At 37.0% G+C, this 19,764-nt stretch overlaps 1 protein-coding gene across 4 annotated transcripts in view; it reads left to right on the top strand.

Annotated features, from left to right (window-relative positions):
- The first annotated feature begins 2,047 nt into the window (after nt 1–2,047).
- Nucleotides 2,048–19,764, top strand: part of LOC122642673 (chaperone protein dnaJ 1, mitochondrial) — a 32,232-nt gene continuing 14,515 nt past the window's right edge. The window contains exons 1-12 of one of the 4 annotated variants that reach the window (XM_043836221.1): nt 2,048–2,243; nt 2,346–2,451; nt 4,624–4,716; nt 4,837–4,928; nt 5,452–5,548; nt 5,748–5,797; nt 6,002–6,121; nt 6,223–6,264; nt 6,356–6,443; nt 17,145–17,209; nt 17,367–17,429; nt 17,518–17,590. In XM_043836221.1, the coding sequence (XP_043692156.1) occupies nt 2,187–2,243; nt 2,346–2,451; nt 4,624–4,716; nt 4,837–4,928; nt 5,452–5,548; nt 5,748–5,797; nt 6,002–6,121; nt 6,223–6,264; nt 6,356–6,443; nt 17,145–17,209; nt 17,367–17,429; nt 17,518–17,590 (946 nt within the window). In that variant the 5' untranslated portion in view covers nt 2,048–2,186. The remainder of the gene's footprint in view (nt 2,244–2,345; nt 2,452–4,623; nt 4,717–4,836; nt 4,929–5,451; nt 5,549–5,747; nt 5,798–6,001; nt 6,122–6,222; nt 6,265–6,355; nt 6,444–17,144; nt 17,210–17,366; nt 17,430–17,517; nt 17,591–19,764) is intronic. The other 3 variants (XM_043836218.1, XM_043836217.1, XM_043836220.1) reach the window with 3 other exon arrangements.

Raw genomic sequence — 19,764 nt, 5'->3', positions numbered from 1 at the left:
GAACACAAGCATCAATACAGCGGTCATTACTTTCATGAGGGCTGGGATCAAATTAAGTCTTTCTAAACGTCATTTGTGGGATTAATATGCAACTCGAAAGAGGATGAATTGAAAAATTAAGGCAAGGATAAACTAGTGCAAATTTTTTCTAACAAATTGAATACAAGTTTGACTTTGACCATACACTCAAATAATTAAAAAAGGTGGGAAGTAAAATAAGCAAAAGAAGAAACATAATGTTTTATAATGGTTCCACAACCTTGCCTATACCCATTGTTTAAAGGAAATTCACACCCAAAGGCTTTTTACTAACTCAATTGCTTTACCTTACAAATGGTAGTTTTTCAAATGGCTGACTATCAACCTTCTTTGTAATTTTTTAATTTCTAACTACCAACCTTTGAATAATTACCTTAGTGATTCTATTTGTATGGGACACACATTACATATAAGGACAACAATCTCTAAATATTGAAAGTTACAGATAATACTTCTAATAAGGTAAAATGTACATGTTAATTTAGAACAAATTCTCTATCTAGAACCCTTAAAGTTCAAAAGATCACAATATATTTAAAAACAAAATCTCTTTCTAGAACCATTAAAGCTCAAAAGATCATAATATATTTAAAGTTTAAGCTCAGGTTATAGGTATTTGATTATTGTATATTATTATTGTAAAAGGCCTCATTAAGTCCCTTAATATATCTAAAGTAGAGTTTCACACAAATGATCATGATTTGGCCTTTTAAGTTTACCGCAAACTTTCGTCAAGCTACAAAGGACATAAATATAGAGTCGTTGAACATATCAATGACACTTAAGTTACTATAGTCAGCCTCCTATTATTGGGGGGGGGGGGGGGGGGTGTGTGTTTTCCATTAAGGCTTAGGTGACTTAATCACGAGCTTTTTAAACTTACACATATAACATACATTAGATTAAAAGAATAATACAAGTACAATACAAAATTCCAAGTTTATGGAGCATGAACTCTCCATGATGTTTCCAAGTATTGAAGTCTTCAACCACGGATGGATTTGGACTTGATGAAGCTTTCCAATTATATTCCTTAAGATTCCATACCTCTTTGTTCATATCTTAAGGAATGACTTGCATTTCATCAACTAAAATCTTCTTTGAAGTATGACATATTCACTTGTACACTTGGAATCGTATTGATCATTTCATTGTACAACAAACATGTTAGTAATCCCCATAAACCATCATCTTAATTTGAGTTTCATCACCAAGACCTAAGTCATAATAATAGACACCCTCTTACCAATAAATAAATAAAAAAATTATAGACACCCATATCAATGTCACTCTGCCTAGTGAAGTAGATTGCTTTACTATGACTTTTTTGCTCATAGTTTCCATCGCTTTTGAACCAAGCAGCAAGGACCACAACCTTGCACCCCCTTAGAACATTAACCTCTTTCATCGGAAGCTAATTTGTGCCCATCTCTTCCTCACTTCCTTGTTCCCCTCTCTACCACATTGATTAGTTATATAGAAAACTTAGGTTGTGTTTGGTATCCATTATTGGAATGCATTCTAAGTCAATTTTGTATTCTCGAACAATAAAAACAATTTTTTTTATCATCTAAGATAGAAAAATTGATCTAAAATGCATTTCAAGAATGGATATCAAACACTGCCTTAATATGCGCCAACCTTCAAGAAATTTTCTATAGAAACAAAATGCTAACAAAAAAAGTTGTATTCCACATGTCACCTGTAAATGTGGGAATCCTATTCGGTATTTCCTTTTGCTTTTGGTGTCAAAATTACATTAAAAAAATATTGAACTATAGGTGGGAGTACACATGTACAATGCTGCTTTGCCATGTAAGCGAGTGCGCCTTATAACTTGAAGGGACACGCCATGGTGCCGATTCCGGGGCAAGTGTCCTTGTAAATTTTTACATGGAAGGGTAGTATAGTCTATTCGATAAAATATGTGAACCGATCCGGAATTCTGGCTCATGTCGTCGGTTCGTCCGATTAGCAAACTGCTGACCGGCACCGATTCCATTTTTCAACGAGGCGCAACAAGGTTAACTAAAGCGAGATTCGAACTCTCCCGCGGGTAGGAGAGACCGTTCGATAGTATTCGACAGTGGGCGCTGACGAACTTCGCGAACCCTGTCGTAGACACAGCGAATTGTCTGGCCGCCGTAATGGGCAGATTCAGTTGGCTAGGGTTTACCCCGAAGCCCCTGTTCCAGGTTCGATGTGTGAGTACTGAACTCGAATCTTCCACGTCTAGACCATCTGCGGTTCGTCTAGAGTTTGGACGGATTTGTTCCTTGTTAATGATAATTTTTTGTTTATTGCAGTTTCATCGGCACTTCACGTCTCTGTTATCTGTTGAATTACCCGTGGATCATGGAGTTCGGCAAGGCGGAGTTCCATTGTTACGTCGAGCATTTTATGATACCAGGAGTATATTCTCTACTAATATTGTGATTTCTTCTATTTATCATTCTTTCTCATCCTTCATCATAAGTTCTATTTGATACTGTAATCCTGTGTTGAACTGTGGGTTGTTTGGGCTTGCATATCTACGGAAATGTAGTCATAGCATTGCAAGAAATTAAGTAGTTTCATAGTATTCCAGCATTTCAACACCCCGTATTATATATTTAGTCTGCTAGTTAGTCTTAAATTGTCATTACTATTACTGTTATTAGTTTTATTTACCATTTTATCAAATGGAGGAGGGGGAGGGGGGGGGATGGTAATTCGTTAACATGCCGGTCTTTTTCTACAGCGATGTAATCAATACCCCTTTTAAGCATTTAGTGCAACACTAGATTCTACTTCTACAATTGGACCTGGGTAAGCACCCACTGCCTCACCATTCTGCATTCATTTCCACTCCATAATGGAGAATAGTTAGGATCTATTACAAAAAATGGATAATCCACTGTGGGAGAACCTTTCCCACTTGGGGCACTAATATATATTTTTAACATGAATGGGCCAATGTTTGCCAGAGAGTACTGAACACAATTGAGCTTCACAAAACCCTAATGAGATTGGTTCCATGGCTTTACTGTAAGTTCCTTTGCCAATGGACCCCAATCATGAAGAAATACATTTCATGGGACTGCTTTACACGTCATCTCTTGCTATTCAATTTTGCTTATTCAAGCTGATTCTGCATTGAATCTCTTGTAAGGGACAAATCTATTTTATTTTCTCCTTGAATTGAAACTCTCCACCTCTATTGAAGAGTTTCTTCCCATTTGTTTTATTCATGAATATAACCCTGCTGGATAAATATCAGCAATTCAATGTTCTCTGTTCTCTTGCCAAAGTTACTGCAAGAAGACATTAATCATTCAGCTGTAATGGTTGAAAAGTGATTATCATTAATGCTGTTGAATAACATCTGCAATACCCTTATTTAATGATGTCCATGATGGAATCTTGAGAGCTGAAAGTCACTTACTGAGTCTATGATATAACTTTTTCCCTTTTATTTTTTGATGAATAATGAACTTCATCGAGTATAGAAAAAAAAAAAATAAAAGAAAAGATTATGATGGAAAAACCGAACAATATTGCAGATAAGGATTACACCTCCCCTCCTTATTCTAATAGTTTTTCCTTCTCTGCTTGATGTTTGGACCATTTTCTTTTTGGTTGAGTCACTGGTTTTATTTTCTAAAAAGCAATGGGAAAAGGTTTAGGTTGCCAGGGAAAATGCCCGGGTTAGAGTATTAAGGGCAGCCATTTTGCGCAAAAAATGTTAAAAGGTTAGGATTAGGACCGACTCCTAACTCAACTCTCCCAGGACCTTGCATAGGCGGGACCAGCACTGAATAATGGCCCATAGAGTTGCTGTGCTAGTATCCATACAACGGGATGTTTCTTGTCAGACATTATGGTTTTGTGCATGTAGTGTTTGAGATTTTCCTAGGAGGTGATTTCAACCCTGGCGAAACAGAAATATTTTATCAATTTTGACAGATTTTGCTCAAATTTCACCACTTTTTTCCAATTACAATAGATTTTGTCCCTCATATAAACCAAAATTCTTTACTAATGTTCGACCATTCCAATAGAAACTTAGAACTCTGAGTTTACCTGGTGAAGTGGGGATCTCCAAGGCCCCTCTTCTTTTGCAAAATGCTTAGGCTACTTGAAACTTGAAGTCAAAACACTTTTCATATCTATGTCATCCTTCTGGGCAGGATGTTAGCTTCTTTTCCAACGTGCCAGACTTTTCCAGTTTGCATCTATTCTTAATGATTTCATCCGGCTCTGTCACCCTGGAAAGTGGAAAGAAAAATTTTCTATAGGGTGTTTTAGTTGTTTCTTTGTAAATCATATAGCTCTCTTTTTAGTTGTTTCTTTGTAAATCATATAGCTCTCTTTCTCCCCGTTTCCAACTCAACATCTGCAAATGCTTATTTATATTCTATTGGTAGGTAGTTAAATGATTTCCATTTATTCATTCATCAACAAGGTTAATATTTATGTTTTTTTTTTTTATCTAATGTCTTTAGGTACTAATTATTCATATTTATGTTTTTTTTTATCTAATATCTTTAGGTACTAATTATTCAATCTTATCTCTCCCCCTCTCTCTCCCTGGTTGGTGTTCAGCTTTTCACGGTTGCAGTTTTGGATCTATTGGAAGACCTACCAGTTTTTCAGCTACAGGACTACTGTTGATAGGGCGTTATTTTCATGCTACAGGTTTTAACCATTTGAATTTTTCTGTTCACATTTTTAGTATTTTTTATTAGGAAATGCCTTTTCTAATGAGATTGAATTTTAGATGGTATTTCAACTTTTTTACTTGCTTTCTTTTTCCAGGAGTATGTCACTCAATAGAACAGGACTACTATCAATTACTTGGTGTTGCCAAAGATGCTAGTCGAGATGAAATTAAGAAGGCTTTTCATGGGGTATGTCATAGGCATTTCCAGACTACATAATGGTTTTGATGTATTGTTTGTTTTGGGTTTTGGAGAGAAAAAAATATGCCTACATCACCTGTGCAATGTATGGCACTAGATTTTGCAACCATGTCTGCATCTTTATTGTGATGTTTGTTTTCCACTTCATTTCTACAATATTTCTCTGCTAGTTTGAATGCAAATATAGGTCTTGTTGTTAAGAATGGATAAGCTGATCTTGAAAGTGAGTGCTGGTTGTCAGCTTGGCTTTGAAAGCCTTAAAGTCTCTCCTTCATGGCTAGGATGGTCCATCTTGACAAGGAACTCAGTGGCTGTTAGGGCATCATCAGATTTTATGTTATGAAATTTTGAATGAGAAAAAACCATGCCTTCTGCTAGATAGTTTGAAAATTTTAGTTTTGTACCTGTGTGAACTGTGGTTTGTGGACTGGTGGGCTACCTGCTTTCATTTCTAATTTATGACGGGCCTAATGTTAAATATTTAAGTTTGTGATCTTTGAACCCAATGCAGCTTGCAAGAAAATATCATCCAGATGCAAACAAGAATAATCCTGCGGCAAAGAGGAAGTTTCAAGAGCTAAGAAATGCTTATGAGGTCCGTGCTTGGAGTGAATTTGTATCATAACTTTTTCCCTATTGTAAATCTCATAGTTAATCCATTAAAAAATATATCGTAGTTATTGATTTTTGGTCTTTGTATCACTTCTTTCTTCATTTTTTTGGTTTTGTAGTCATGTAATTGCTGAATCTTTGCATCCTTAATTGCTTTCTGTTTGATAATTAAGTTGCATTCTTGTCTTGTGGAAGGTAAATTCCAGACTTTGCGAGACCCCGAGCAGAGAGCACAGTATGATAGGGTAACAGCTCTTCTTCTTGCAGGATGATTGCAAGTTGTGATGGCTTTGTCACCTTTCTTGTTTTGAATCAGTTAAAACTATATTTCATTTTTGTTTCTGTACCTATTTGAGGGGTGTAGTTTCCTTTTAATTTGTAGAGCTCGAACTTTCAACCAAAGATTCTAATATTTACTCAATTCTCTCATCATCTTCTGTCCACTAAAGGAGCATAGCAGAGGTTCTGAGAGAAGAGACTATGCTGGTGCAGATTCGGAGGGGTTTACTTATGGTTCATATGCATATCGACATCATTTCTCGGATTCATTTCATAAAATTTTCTCTGAGGTATCTTCTAGTTGCCTTGTTTTCATCCTGCATGTTGATACCGCTCCCTGTTTTATTGGTTTACTAGCTACATTTTAATAGTTTTTGTTGATGCTTTGCAGATCTTTGAGAATGAGACAGAAAATTTTGCAACTGATATACAGGTCAATTAATTTTGCATCAAATGAAACAATTTTATTTATCTTGTCTGGAAGCCAATCAATCTTTATATATATTTTTTTGGTTATTTAATAGGTGGAGCTGTCTCTCTCTTTCTCTGAAGCTGCTAAAGGCTGCACAAAACATCTGTCTTTTGATGCTCGTGTTCCTTGTGATTCCTGCAGTGAGTAAACATTAATTCCAGTTTACATTTGTGATTGGGACATTGCACCAAAAGTAACCTTCTCTTTTCTTTGACTTATAGTCCATGATCATAATCCCTTTCTTTTCATTTTCTCTTTGTTTTTTAGTTGATGAGTTTGTGAAGTGGGATCTTGGGGTTGAATTGCAGGGGGTTGAAGGTGTTTGACCTGGGGGGTGTCCTTCTCTGCATTTTCTTATCCTTCATTTACTCTCTTTGTTGTAGTAAATTTATTATTTTCCTGCTGCAAAAATAACCTTTTTTTTTATTTTTTAAACTAAAAGCCTTTGGTTGCTTTGATTCATTGATTGTCACTGTTTTTGGATAGCAAATGTGTTCTGATAGAACAATGAGTTTCCATCAATTGTAGAAGGGAAAGCATCATAACTAACTGGGGGAAAAAAAATACTGAAGCGTTGTTTGGGTATGTTTCTCGATGCTTGAATTATGAGCAATGAGAAACTTTTCACTTCGCATAAGCACACCCATGACTGCTTCTCAACTTTGATCTAATGACCTTCTATACGCCCCTGATTATACAAAGCCTGAAAAAATCATTTCATTGGTCATAACTAACTGGGAAAAAAAAACTGAAGCCTTGTTTGGGTATGTGTCTTGATGCTGCAATGCCTGTACTATCCTGGAATCATGAGCAATGAGAAACTTTTCACTTAGCATAACCACAACCATAACTGTTTCTCAACTTTGATTTAATTACCTTCTATATGCCCCTTATTACACAAATCCTGAAATTTCATTGGTATAAACATTTCCATGGTTTTCTCGCTCTTAAAAAATTTCATTTATACAATCGTCCATTTGCTGACTCTCTTCAGTTGGAGATGATTCGTCTCCGTTTGAATCATTTCTATTCTTGTGATTTTAGGAGCTGTTTATATAGTCCGTTGGGGTTTTTTCGCTTTCAAGTGTATGCTGAATTTCCATGAATATTCTATGGTTGGATACAGCATGAACCTCGAACCTTATCATGTCTTTCCTTTAAGCTGATGAAATTTTTATGGAAAGATTGAATTAAGATGGTATCTTTAGACCAAATGATCAAGGAATGGAAACTCACTGTCATCTTTGTGAGATATTCAATAGTGTACTGAGGGTGTCTTTAGAGTATATTGAAAATAATCAAGGCAGTTTATTTAGTTGACTGAATTTTTTGACAGTCTCAATAAAGGGTAGATATCATTTTATTTTCCTTTTCCCTCCTGGTTAATAAAGAGAAGATAGTCAATATGTGTTTTTTTACTGCAAGTAGCTGCTTTTTAAGGTCATGTCTATGCCCCCATGCCCCATTCTTCCAGTAGATTGGAAACTTTTTGGAGGTGGGTTAGATGTATAGTGTTATTAATGCAGATCAGATGATGGAGGATCTGCTCGTGGTGGAAAGAAGAGAATAAGGAGAGAAAAAAGAGAAGAAAGGAAAGAGAAATTGTGGGGTGAGAGAGGAGAGAGGAGAGAGCACCTCGAAAACAAACAACTCTATTCCATAATTACAAATTGTGGGTGAGGTCTAGTCTCTTACATGTATTATAAAATAGAGACGTAACTAACCTAAGCTTCCTACTTGAATCAAACAATTAAATAATAAAAGAAATAACAATTTAAATAGATAAAGAACTACTTCCATACGTAGACTCTTTAGAAAGAGTCTTAAGTTAACTCAAAACTACTCTTATCTTCTCCAAATTAAGTCATACAAATAGGATACATTTTATCTAACAAGATTATTTTAATTGCTAGTGGGACCCACTACTAATACTAGCTACCTAATTAAAATACTAATGTCTTGTAATCTCTTTGGACCTAAAATTTGGGCCTTATAATTGAGCCCATTACAAATAAAAACACTAAGATAAAAGCCCATAACCATATATTATCAGAACTGGCAAAAAATAAAATATCAAACTACATCCAATGGTGGTGATCATACTCCTGCATTATTCTCCCCTTGTTAGTAAATACTAGTCCTCGAGTTTTGTATAACAGGAGGATCTTCGACGCACGAGCAACATCCATCCTTAACTGTACAAAATCACCGATCAGACTACAATCCAACGATACAAAATATGTGGCACAGAATTCGTTGTTGAAGTTGCAATGTGGAAGCACAAATTCGACTGATTCAATCAAAAGATCAACTAGTTTATGCTCCTCCATGGGTGGTTCTTCAATGATAATTGGAGCCACTTCTCCTTCCATCGTAGGTGGCTTGTCTTCTTGCTCTTCCACCCATTTTTCAATGATTGAGGCCAGTTTGTTAAAGGAATGCCAATGCATCCGAAAATAAACGATTGATTTCTATCAATAGACCTGCTTAAGACCCAAACCATAGAGTACTGAGCACAGGTGCCATGGAGAGATATATTTTTATATATTGCATCGAAAATCCTCCTCTTTATTGTAGTACACACCTTCCGGCGCACATGCTCTTAAGATTCCAATGAATCTTCGACTTCGGCGGGTACCTCAATAGTCATCATCTCCTGTTAAGGGTTCTGTAGTGGGTGTGAGTGGCATTGTTAAATCGCCATTCCACCCTATGATGTGGGAGGTATTTTCTGTCTCCCTTTGGGATAAGGCATATTCATGGGGAAGAGAAAATCGTCCTTCGAGTCCTCATTGATTATGGCCATCCACGATGGATTTCAGAGATTTGCTCTCTTAGTACAATATTCCATACGATTGGATGTGACTAGCAAATGGTTCTTAAATTCCTTGCATTGTCTTGAAGTTGTTGGCGGACAGCAGACAAAAGAGCATAGTTCAAAAACTCGCTGAAATTTTGCTAATTTTAATATGTCCAAGACGAACTGGGAGGCGAAACCTACAATCAGCACTGTTTCACTGAAATTTAGTTCATTTTGGTCATTTATGTCATGTCTACCTTGTAGACAAAAAATGAACTGTTTTGGTGAAATTTCGATCATTTCGGCCGTTTTCCCCCTGAAACAGTCTGGCAAAAAATGCATTGTTTCGACGACATTTCGGTCTGACCGAAATGGCCTACCGAAACAAGTTTTAAAATTATGTAAAAGAGTAGGATCCGTAGTATCTACAGCCAGGTTTAGTTTGATACCAACTTGATGGAGCTCAGATGATGGAGGATTTGCATGTGGTGGGAAAGAAGAGAATAAGGAAAGGAAGAGAAATTGTGGGGGAGCGAGAGCATGCAACTCGCTTTTCAAAAACAAACTACTCTATTCCATAATTCAAGGTACTAAAACTTGGAACTTGACCCCAACTCAACCCTAGGACAAACTGAGATCAAGATTTTGGTCGAGTTGGTGCATTTTTTTTTTTCAACTCAAAACCTGGTTTCGGTGAGCGAATTCTGTCAAAATCGCTCTAAATGAAAATATTTTTTTGGACATAAAAACAAATTAATATTTTACCGCACTTTTGGTTTTTAGCAATGTTTTATCATATTAAGATTTATGGAATTTTTAGATTTGAGAAAAACCCCAGCATTGGAAAGTTGAAAATTGCACCTACTGCCGAAAATCCAGTTTTTGTTATTGAACTGGGGGTTGACTTTCTTTCCTTTTGGAATTTGATTTTTTAACTATTTTTATTAGATTCAAATAGGGGGTATTTGCTTATTTATGAATAATATCTTAAGTAAATGAAACATTTACTTAAATGATATTAGGCATAAATAAGTGTTTGTCATGGTTTCTGGCATAAATAAGTGTTTGTCCTGGTTCTGGCGTAAATAAGTGTCTGTATACATAGGTTTCCCATCGAGATCTCGAGATCTTGCACTCATATAAAGGAGTTTGGGTTGAGATTCTTGAGATCTCGACCGAGATATTGCACTTTTAGAACTAGTATGAGATCTTGTCTCGACCCCTTGGAAAACCGAGATCTCGGTCGAGATGTCTCGAGATCTCGCGAGTTTTAGAACTATGCCATAATTCCAAATCGTGGGTGAGGTCTAGCCTCTTACATGTATTTATAAAACAGAAAAAAGGCATAAAATAGAATCCTAATTAACCTAAGCTTTCTACTTGACTCCAAAAAACTAAATAATAAAAGAAATAACAACTTAAATGGATAAAGATTTTCCTTCCATAGACTCTTTAGAAAGAGTTCTAAGATAACTCAAACCTAACCTTATCTCTTCGAAACTAAGTCTCACAAATAGGATAAATTCTAAAGCAATAACTTCCTAACTAATAGCTAATGGGCCCCTCTACTAAGTACTAATACAAACTACTTAATTAATATACTATTTCGTGTACCTCCTTTGGACCTAAAATTTGGGCCTTATAATTGAGCCCATTACAAATAAAACACTTAAAACAAAATCCCATAACCATATAATATCAAAACTGGCTAAAAATAAAAGATCAAACCCATCCAATAGTGGTGATCAAGCTCCTGTATTAGTTACAGTATGGGAGATTCAGCTAGTTTGTGGTAATGTCTGATGAGTGATGAGATCATATGCTTATGCCAAACTATGTTACATACTAGACTGCAACACCGGATTGTAAAGGTTGAAAGTGTTTTCCGAGAGTGAGGGTAACTACAAAACCTGTGTTAATGGTTCTAGATGCATGTATAAGAAGTAAAATGAGAGTGGACATTAGTTGCCAAGGTGGTCGCGGGTTAAGTTAAGATTTGGGCAGCTAATTTTACATTTGCATGGTCAAGTGGTGGGACAAACAAAGGGAAATCTGGCTGACACGTGGCGGGCTGTGAAAGTGAGTCAAGATTTTGTTGAGAATTTGGGACTACAGGTAGACTTTAGTAGGATGGTACGAATGATATTAGAGCAGGTGGGGGACAAATTTAGTTTTTCCTTTTCCTGGATGGGGGGGGGGGTTGGTACTCAAAACTTAGGGTTTTGGGAGGTGGTCATCTGGAGCAGTTCTGGATTTACAGGCTCAGAAAGCCAACTAAGGAGAATGTATGGTTTAAGGTTTTATTAGTTTAAATTTTTACAACAAAGAGGATTACAATAGGGTTCAAAATGTAGGAGATGTTAGTAGAGAATCCAATGAAATCTTGATGAAAATTTCAACAAAATAGTCTGTAACTTGTCAAAACTAGGCTTAGGGTACTGGATTCATTAGGGAAGGCTAAGGATGGGGGAATAGATGACCTCTAGGGGGTGTAAATCAAGTGAAGAATGATTAGGGCACTAAAAAGTCTTAACGAATAGTAGCAACTTTACAAGATATTTTGAGTTTTGAGCTGTCGGAATAGGAAGAAGAAGATTTGTGTAGAAAGCAATAACTATTGACGGATGCCTCTTGGAGCTCAATGTTGTGGTGGCTTGGAATCTGCTTTTGTGGAAATTAGAGAAGAGATCATGCCCCTTCAAAGACCAACAGTGTATTTTCACTATAATGAAAATTGGAGTGTTTGGAGTTTAGTTTCAAATTTGTTCTATTTTATTTTGGAGCCTAAAACAAAATAGATGATGCACTAAAATAGTTTGTTTGTTTTTTTGGGTCCATATCAGTGGTTTAAGCCTATTTTGGATTTGGTTACCTCTGCCAAAACATTTTCAAACCCTTAGTTTTGGCAACTTTTGAGAGGAGTGGTGTGAAAAGCATGGATCATGAGATGGATTTCAATTGTGCTGTGCTAAAATGGCGGGACAATTTTAAGATTGAAAATAAATAAGTGGAGGATTTACTTATCTCCACCCCATCGGTGGAAGAAGATGAGGTGATGCAGTTAGATGTTGGATTCATTAGGGATTATTTGTAATTTTTTATTCATGTTTAGAGTCGTAGGAAGGTAGAGTCCAAGTAGAGTTGAATTTGTTTTTCTGTTTTAGATTACGATAGAATTGAGTTTGTTTCGGTTGAGTCCAAGATAGAGTCTATTTCTAATTTAGAACATGGATTTTGGTTGTTTTGTTGAGTCTTTATATACTCTTTGTAGCCATTGTATTATTTTGGGATATTTAGATTGAAAGTGCTTACTGGAGCTGCCCAGAGCTGTGTGCGCAGTTATCATCTTCTCCTCTGATCCTCTCTCTCTTTTCTCCCGTACTCTTCTCTTAATCTCTGTGTTTGATATTAAATACCTATTTCCAGTGACACCTGCAACCTACCAGATCTGAAACTCTAAGAAAATCCTAACCACACAACAGAACAACTTCAATCAAATCTCCCATTCAACATGTAGAACACTATAACTAAAAACCAGCATCATCCATTGGTCCATTCTACAGTACATCAATTTAATAGAATAGAAACTATATAGTAGGATTTAGTGACTATCAAGAACTGTCAATCCACTAGTCAGATCATGGTCTAACTATGACCAACAGGAATGTATAGCCACTGGGAGGTGATAGGCTCTGAATAGGAATGGATCACTTGTGACTTCATCTCCCTTGTATTGATAAATTGCACGGACAGTAAGTAACTTCTAACTTCATCTTCCTTGTATTGATATCAACCTTAGGAGGTGATAGGCTTTGATACCAAATAATATAATTCTAAATTGGTAGGAGACCAACTAGAACCAATAACCAGGATCTGCTTTGGATTGGGAAAATCGGCTAGGTCAAATTATGTGAAATTGTGAAATTAGGGTTAGGGTTTGATGGGACCTAGGGTTAGATGTTAGGGTTAAGTTAGGAGAGTGGATTATATGGGAGAGAAGACATGCTGAAAGTTATATTTAAATCAGATGACTAAGTCTGAAATTATTGAGGAATCCTAGTAGAAATAGGATTGAGGGGTAAAAGGTAATTTCAGACAATCGGCTGGGTGGATGGTAATGAACCTTGGATCGAGTCTCTATTAGGGTTTGAGGAGGATTTGATCAAAATTTCAGCAGGTTCTAACAGTTATATTTGACTGGGCAGAATTCTCGCGAAAATCACCTTGCATGTGACCTTCTAGAAGGGAAGAAGAATAATTACAGAATTTCAATTTCAGACTTGTTGTTTGAAAATATCTTGAACCTTGCAGAGAAATTCCAGCGACTGAATATGTTTCTTCAAGAGATCAGCTATGGTAGAATTGAAACTTGAATGGAGCTTGATTGGAGATCGATGGAGGGGGTTGGGGAAGGGGATGGCTATCTCAGCTCACCTTGGGCATCTCACCCAACCTATCTCAGGATTTTTAACAAAGGCTAAAGCTAATATTTCATAAATCATAATCGTATACCATGCTGGCCTCCCATACAAACTTGTATAGAAGACTCAAAAGTAGATTTAGACACTAAAAAGGAAAGGCCTAACCCTATCATTAACTAATAAGGTAACCTAAATTGACTAAGAAAGTGAAATAATAAAAAAAACAAACTCAAAAGTCAAAATAGGACTCTAACTAAACTAAGGAAGTAAATCCCGTTTTCCTATTTTCTACCCATATTTTAGGCCCATTAAATTGGCCAATTACAAAATAAATCCATGGGATCAAAAGCCCAACACCTACATAACCCAACCCAAAGCTTATTTTCAATAAAATAAGCCCTTTAAGTGACTTATTTACATCATAGAGATTCAAAGGCTAGATGATGAGATATTACCAAGTTACAGTTGCAGCCAAAAAACACCAAAACAGAGGTGCCACCAGTCAGTATATGTTTGCAGCAGTTCAACAGTGACCTCCCATTCTTACTCAGTTAATGACAACATGATACCTTCTATAATCACAAATAGCAACCCAAAGTCAACAGAAACAGAGAACTTACCCTCTTGTATTGCAGGAGAATGAAAAGAAGAAGATGAAAAATAAAAAAGGAAGTGATATGGTTCACAGCCTCCCCTGAACCTATGTTAAAATCCCACTAATCCACCTAGTCTCCTACTAGGATTTTTGTATCCCGCAGACAAGACCTGCTTCTTACAGAATAACAACATAAAGTCATCCCAGGAATTGTCAAAATCATTGGCGTAGTATGATCCCCCTACTCCTTTATTTATAACTTTGCAACATTGCAAGAAAATAGTAACACTTCATGCACAAGCAAGAGAACAATATAGAAAGCATCTAGACTACTACAAATTAAAAAACTAACTTCTTAATCTCGTATAGGACCTAAATCCTTAATATTTGAGCTTATAAAATTGGCCCATTACAAATGAGGACTCAAAAATACAAAGCCCATGGCCCATATAACCCATTGGGCATTCAAAATTAAGCCAACTTGACCCAAACCCAAACAGCAGGCTCATCTTCTCTTCTTGCTGAAATTCTGCATCACCTAAAGTCCTCCATTCAAAAACTAAACAAATAACTTATTTGATGGCCTAAACCTGGCCCCATATGCTGGCTGGCCAGATTGGGCTACTTGGCTCGATGGGCTTACTGGGCTGCTGGAGTGCTAGGTTGATGGATTAGCCTTCTTCCTGTACACATACTATTTAGCAACCCTTGGATCTACGTCAGAGGTGATATCTAAAGGGTCTTGGTGGTAGAATGGAGAGTCCAAACAGCCGTAAGGTTAAGAAGATGTGTTTTATTCAGTTTTTGCAGAGCTAGGAATGAGAAAAATTTAAAAGGGCATAAAGTTGATATTAGAGAAGATAAAAAGCAGTATGTGAGGCTAAAATCAAGGCATCTGATGATATTTATCATAGTGTACTAGAATGATGAGGCAGATGTGTCAAAAACTTGCTAGAGTGAGGAAGAGTGAACTTAGAGACTTAGATAAAGTTGGATGTATTAAGAATTGGGTTAAATAGTTCTACTAAAGGTTGGGGAGGTTATTGAATGACTAAAGCATTAGGATCTTCACCACACCATCCTAGGGTTCACAAACCCCTATAGGGTTTTAGTATGTTCCCCAAAATACCCTCCTGATACCCTCCTGCGGCATCTGAAGCCCCGTGGTGAATGGATTCCCATTCACTGTGGCTTAAGGAAAACTCGCTCCAAAGCATTATCTTCTGAAGTATGAAGGCCATCTTTGGTATAGTTTTTATTTTTGATTTTTGACTTAAAAAACGTTTTTGATTGCGTTTGGTATCATTTATGGAACCTATTTCTATTTAAAAAGGATTGAAAAAAACCAAAAACCAAAAAGAGGTTGAAAGCCATTTATGATTTTTGGCTGGAAAGTGTTTTTCACTAATTGTGCGGACACTTTAATGAGCATGTGCTCATAAACCCCAAAATTGAAGGGTAAAACAGTAAATTGCTTTTGTTTTTTTAAAAGGAAAGCCTCTGACCGTTCTCCTCCTTTACCGATCAAGAGAGGGCGATGAATACTGAAACGAAGAAGAATGGGCCAGAAGGTGGAGCTACGGTAGTTAATGCCGCCACCGTCGGCGCCAGCAGCACCACCACCTGTGCCAGTCAAATCCTAAATGAGACACCTTTTGTGTATCATGTTGCACTGATCTGTGTAGTGAGAGGATCCCCAAAGCTCTAAGAAATTACTTCACTATTTCTGGAGGTATTTGCTGTTTCTTTAATATGAGAGCAATAATTAAGTACTAGGAAATCAGAGCAAGTGTCGATGGATTTCATCTAATTGAACCCAGCACATGTTGAAGCAAAATTTTATCCCCCCTCTTCCCCCTTCTTGTTGTGTGATACTTTAGTCCTCTCTGCTGCAACCTCTCCAACAAGCTCGTCAATCCTCTGTGAGAACTCCCACTCAATCCAACAGCTTTCCTCGCCTCATCTTTAACCTGCACCTCCTGCATCCTCAGCCGCTCATTCCTCATCATCTCCCTCACCCTCTCCTCTATCTCCTTGGCCTTCACCACCTCCTCCCCACCACCACCACCTCCTCACCCACTCCCCGAGCCCACTCATCTCGCTCCTGCTCACATTCGCATGGGACCAGTGACCCCACCGGTATCACCAGTGGTTGCCCATTTATTACTTTTCCCTGATTCAGTGCCACTACCGTCTCAGGCTCCAGAGACTCGAACGAGTTGATGAGAATCCCGTCTGATCTCACGAGTGCTTCACTGTTTTCTACTGCTTTCCCACGAATTACTCAATTTTGTTTTTCCTTTTGGGTTCTTCAATTGTTCCAACTATTTTTCTGTTCTTTTATTAATCGATTTTATTGTATCCATTTGATTAATTTGAACTTCTCTCATCTGTTTCTGTTTTCCAGGAAGGAAGATGGGTGAAGAGGGAATATCTTCACCCACCATTTCTTTAAAAAACTATTATACACATGACCATACCAAACCATTTTTTCATTTTATATTCTATTATGTCTAATGTTTACCAAACGATTTTTAGTTTTTGATCAAAAATGGTTTTCATTAATGATTTTTGTAAAATAGACAAAAATAAAAAATAAAAATGATACCAAAGAGAGCCTAAATAAAACTGCACATGGAATAACAATTTAGGAGAAGAAAGTAGCACCAAAGAAACTTATGCAACAGAAGCTTTTGTAAAATTAGGTTGTCCAAAGTGAAAGAAGCTGTGAGTAAGATGAAGGTCGGGAAGTCTTTTCCATTTTGACTATTTCCTATAGATACAATGTACTATAATGTGAGTGTAATATGATATCTTCCCTTGCAGATGAATTATTGAAACTTCAGATCTTCTTCTCAACTTTAGAATTTCATAGTGATACTGTGATAGTTCATTTTCAGAACAAGGTTTAAGCACTTCATGCTTTGATCCTGCTTATGCTCATATTGGGCTTATGCATTCTTATTCATGATAGAAGTTGTTTCTCGCATTCGAAACTCATGTTCTTGTGTATCTTGGGATGCAGATGGACGTGGCCATCCAATTCATGCCAAGGCAGAAGTATGCCCAACATGTAGAGGCATTGGGAGGGTAAGTGCTTTAGATATCTTTAGGGGCAATAGGAGTGAGTTAATCCTTCTAGAAGGTTTGGTTTTGAGGACAAATTTTTTTTTTCACCACAAAAAGTGATGTTTTATAACTTTCAATGGTTGATTGCTATTATAATATTCACCAAATCTTTATTCAGGTTACAATTCCTCCATTCACATCAACGTGTAGTACTTGCAAAGGATTTGGACGAATTATTAAGGTCTGTCTCAGATAGGACTAAATAACTTTTAGCCAATGGATTTCTTGATGGTAAAAGGATATCTTTAATGAGTATCTATTCAGTGCAGGAATATTGTGTAACATGCAAAGGTTCTGGTGTGGTTGAAGGTGTCAAGGAGGTTAAAGTTACAATTCCAGGAGGTTAGTCTTCACCACTCATCTCCATACAGATATGGCAGTAACCTGGTGGAATAACTTTGTTCTGCAGAAGGTTCCTGAACCTAACTTTGTTGATTGATTGTCTGGAAATTTATTTGTACCATGCTGCTGAAATATACTAGACATGACAGTTCTCAAACTGAGCCATCCTAACCTACTCTATCTGTGCTTGACTACTAAATAGTAAACTTGTAAACAGCCTCTGCTGCGAAGCAGGGGGTAAGGCTGCGTATATTTGCCCCTCCTAGGCTCTGCAGAAGCGGGAGCCTTGTGCACTGGGACGCTCGTGTTGTTAGGTTTTCCTTGCTACTGTATAGGCTTGTGTGTGGACTTGGGTCCTGGACCAGACATTTGATGCAGGAAAAGGCTGCAAATCTGTTCGATTGGGCTTGATCAAGTCTAAATTCAAAACTGTAATGGATTATATGGATCATGGATAAGTTCTTTTTTGGTTTTCTGTTGTAATGGGATAGTTCTTTAAGCCCATATGATGGGGTAGTCACTTCTATAAGGGATTTAGTTCTAGTTTCTTTTTCAGTCTTGGTAGTTTCTGGGATTTTATTTTCCTCGAGAGCTTGGAAATCTTGTTCTAGAAACTCTAGAAAGTTTCTATTTTCAGATTCCTTGGTTTCAAGTCTTATGAGTTATGTTTAAAAATAGATAGTAGTAGTTAGTCTATAAACAAGTGGTCTGATATGCTATGTAATGCAATGGGTTTTGATAGGAGTGAATTAGAATTGTTAGACTTTCTGAGGAGAGGCAACTTCCGTTGGTGTTTTGTGTTAAAACTCCATGGTCATGGTCTGGTTGATTAATCTGTTGTCTACTGTTGCTTTTATCTTTTATTCTGATTTTATTTCTGCAATAGATAGGTCACTTTGATAACCTTTTCTATTGCCTGCAACTATTTCTGGTTGACATCTATTTTTGGTCCTCTTCTCCTACCCGTATCTCCGTCAATCTGTCCGTGTTTCACTCAGTATCTTGTCCTAACTCCTGACACACTTCCGTGCTGAAGCCTATCTTTAGTCCCCCATACCATTCTCTGGTACTTCCCAAACCAGAACCCCTGCACAGTTCTGGTCAACACCCCCCCCCCAACAGAGTTGAGAGATTCCTTCCATATTCAAGCCACTGTTAGGACTACCAGTGTAGGGAACTCATATGGAGTTTTAGCCGTGTTTGAGCTTGGTTGTTGAGAGATATCTCCTAATATGTCCTGGGCTAGCTCTTGTTCTGTTTCTCTAATTTTAGCTGTACTTAATCCAGGGTTAGGGTTTGTGAGCACCACCGACACTTTTATTATAATTAGAAGTGTTTAATGCAGGTCGAACTTCAGATATATATTTTTTACTTAATTTTTGGTAGAATTTTTTCTATTCGAAGTAAAAATATCTGCCACATGGCAGTTTGGATAAACCTGAAACTTTGTCAATAGGTAAACCCAAGTTCCCCTGCTCGCATATCAAATTTCAGCGGAAATGGAATTGGCTAAGTGGAAAAATAAACCTTTTAAAATCTAGCGAAGAAAAATGAAATTTTTTACAGAAGAAATGGAGGGCTGAAATTACAAGGGTATAGGCAACTACTTGCTTGGGAGGGTATATGACTGAATCGAAGTTTGAAATTTGATAGGACCAATCTAGACCATGTCCTAGATATCCACACGGTCAAGATTGCCACATCACCCTTCCAAGTGGCTAAACTTGGCGCCTGTCTAGAGATGACCTTTGGACTTGTAGGTCTAGATTATCTATTGCCTTTTTTTTTTTAATAATTTTTATGCAGGCTGTCTCAACCTGCAGATTATAAATGAGCTGGGGTTTGGTATGCCTCAGGTTTGTGGTGAGCATATTGCCCAGGACTACATAGCTCAACCTAACCTAAGCCTCCCAAGTTCCACCTAAAAGACATGGTGTTAAATTGTTAATTCTGTTTGTTATTGCAGTTTAGTTTAAGGTCCTCAATGATACTTTTTTTAATTAAAATTTCAGCTTTAGAAGGCTATTTTTGGGCATAAATTATGTACAGTGTACATCTTATGTTGAATCTGGGGACATCTTCTCGTGATTTTTCTTTCGTTTAATCCTACTTATTAAAAATGCAAAGGTCAAAATATATTTAGTTACTACTAAATTTTTAAAAGGAACCAGATA

The sequence above is a fragment of the Telopea speciosissima genome, chromosome 10 (assembly GCF_018873765.1).
Source record: "Telopea speciosissima isolate NSW1024214 ecotype Mountain lineage chromosome 10, Tspe_v1, whole genome shotgun sequence".
NCBI classification, from domain to species: Eukaryota; Viridiplantae; Streptophyta; class Magnoliopsida; order Proteales; family Proteaceae; genus Telopea; species Telopea speciosissima.
Note: the sequence above shows the minus strand (reverse complement) of the source record. Positions and strands in the feature narration are given on the sequence as shown.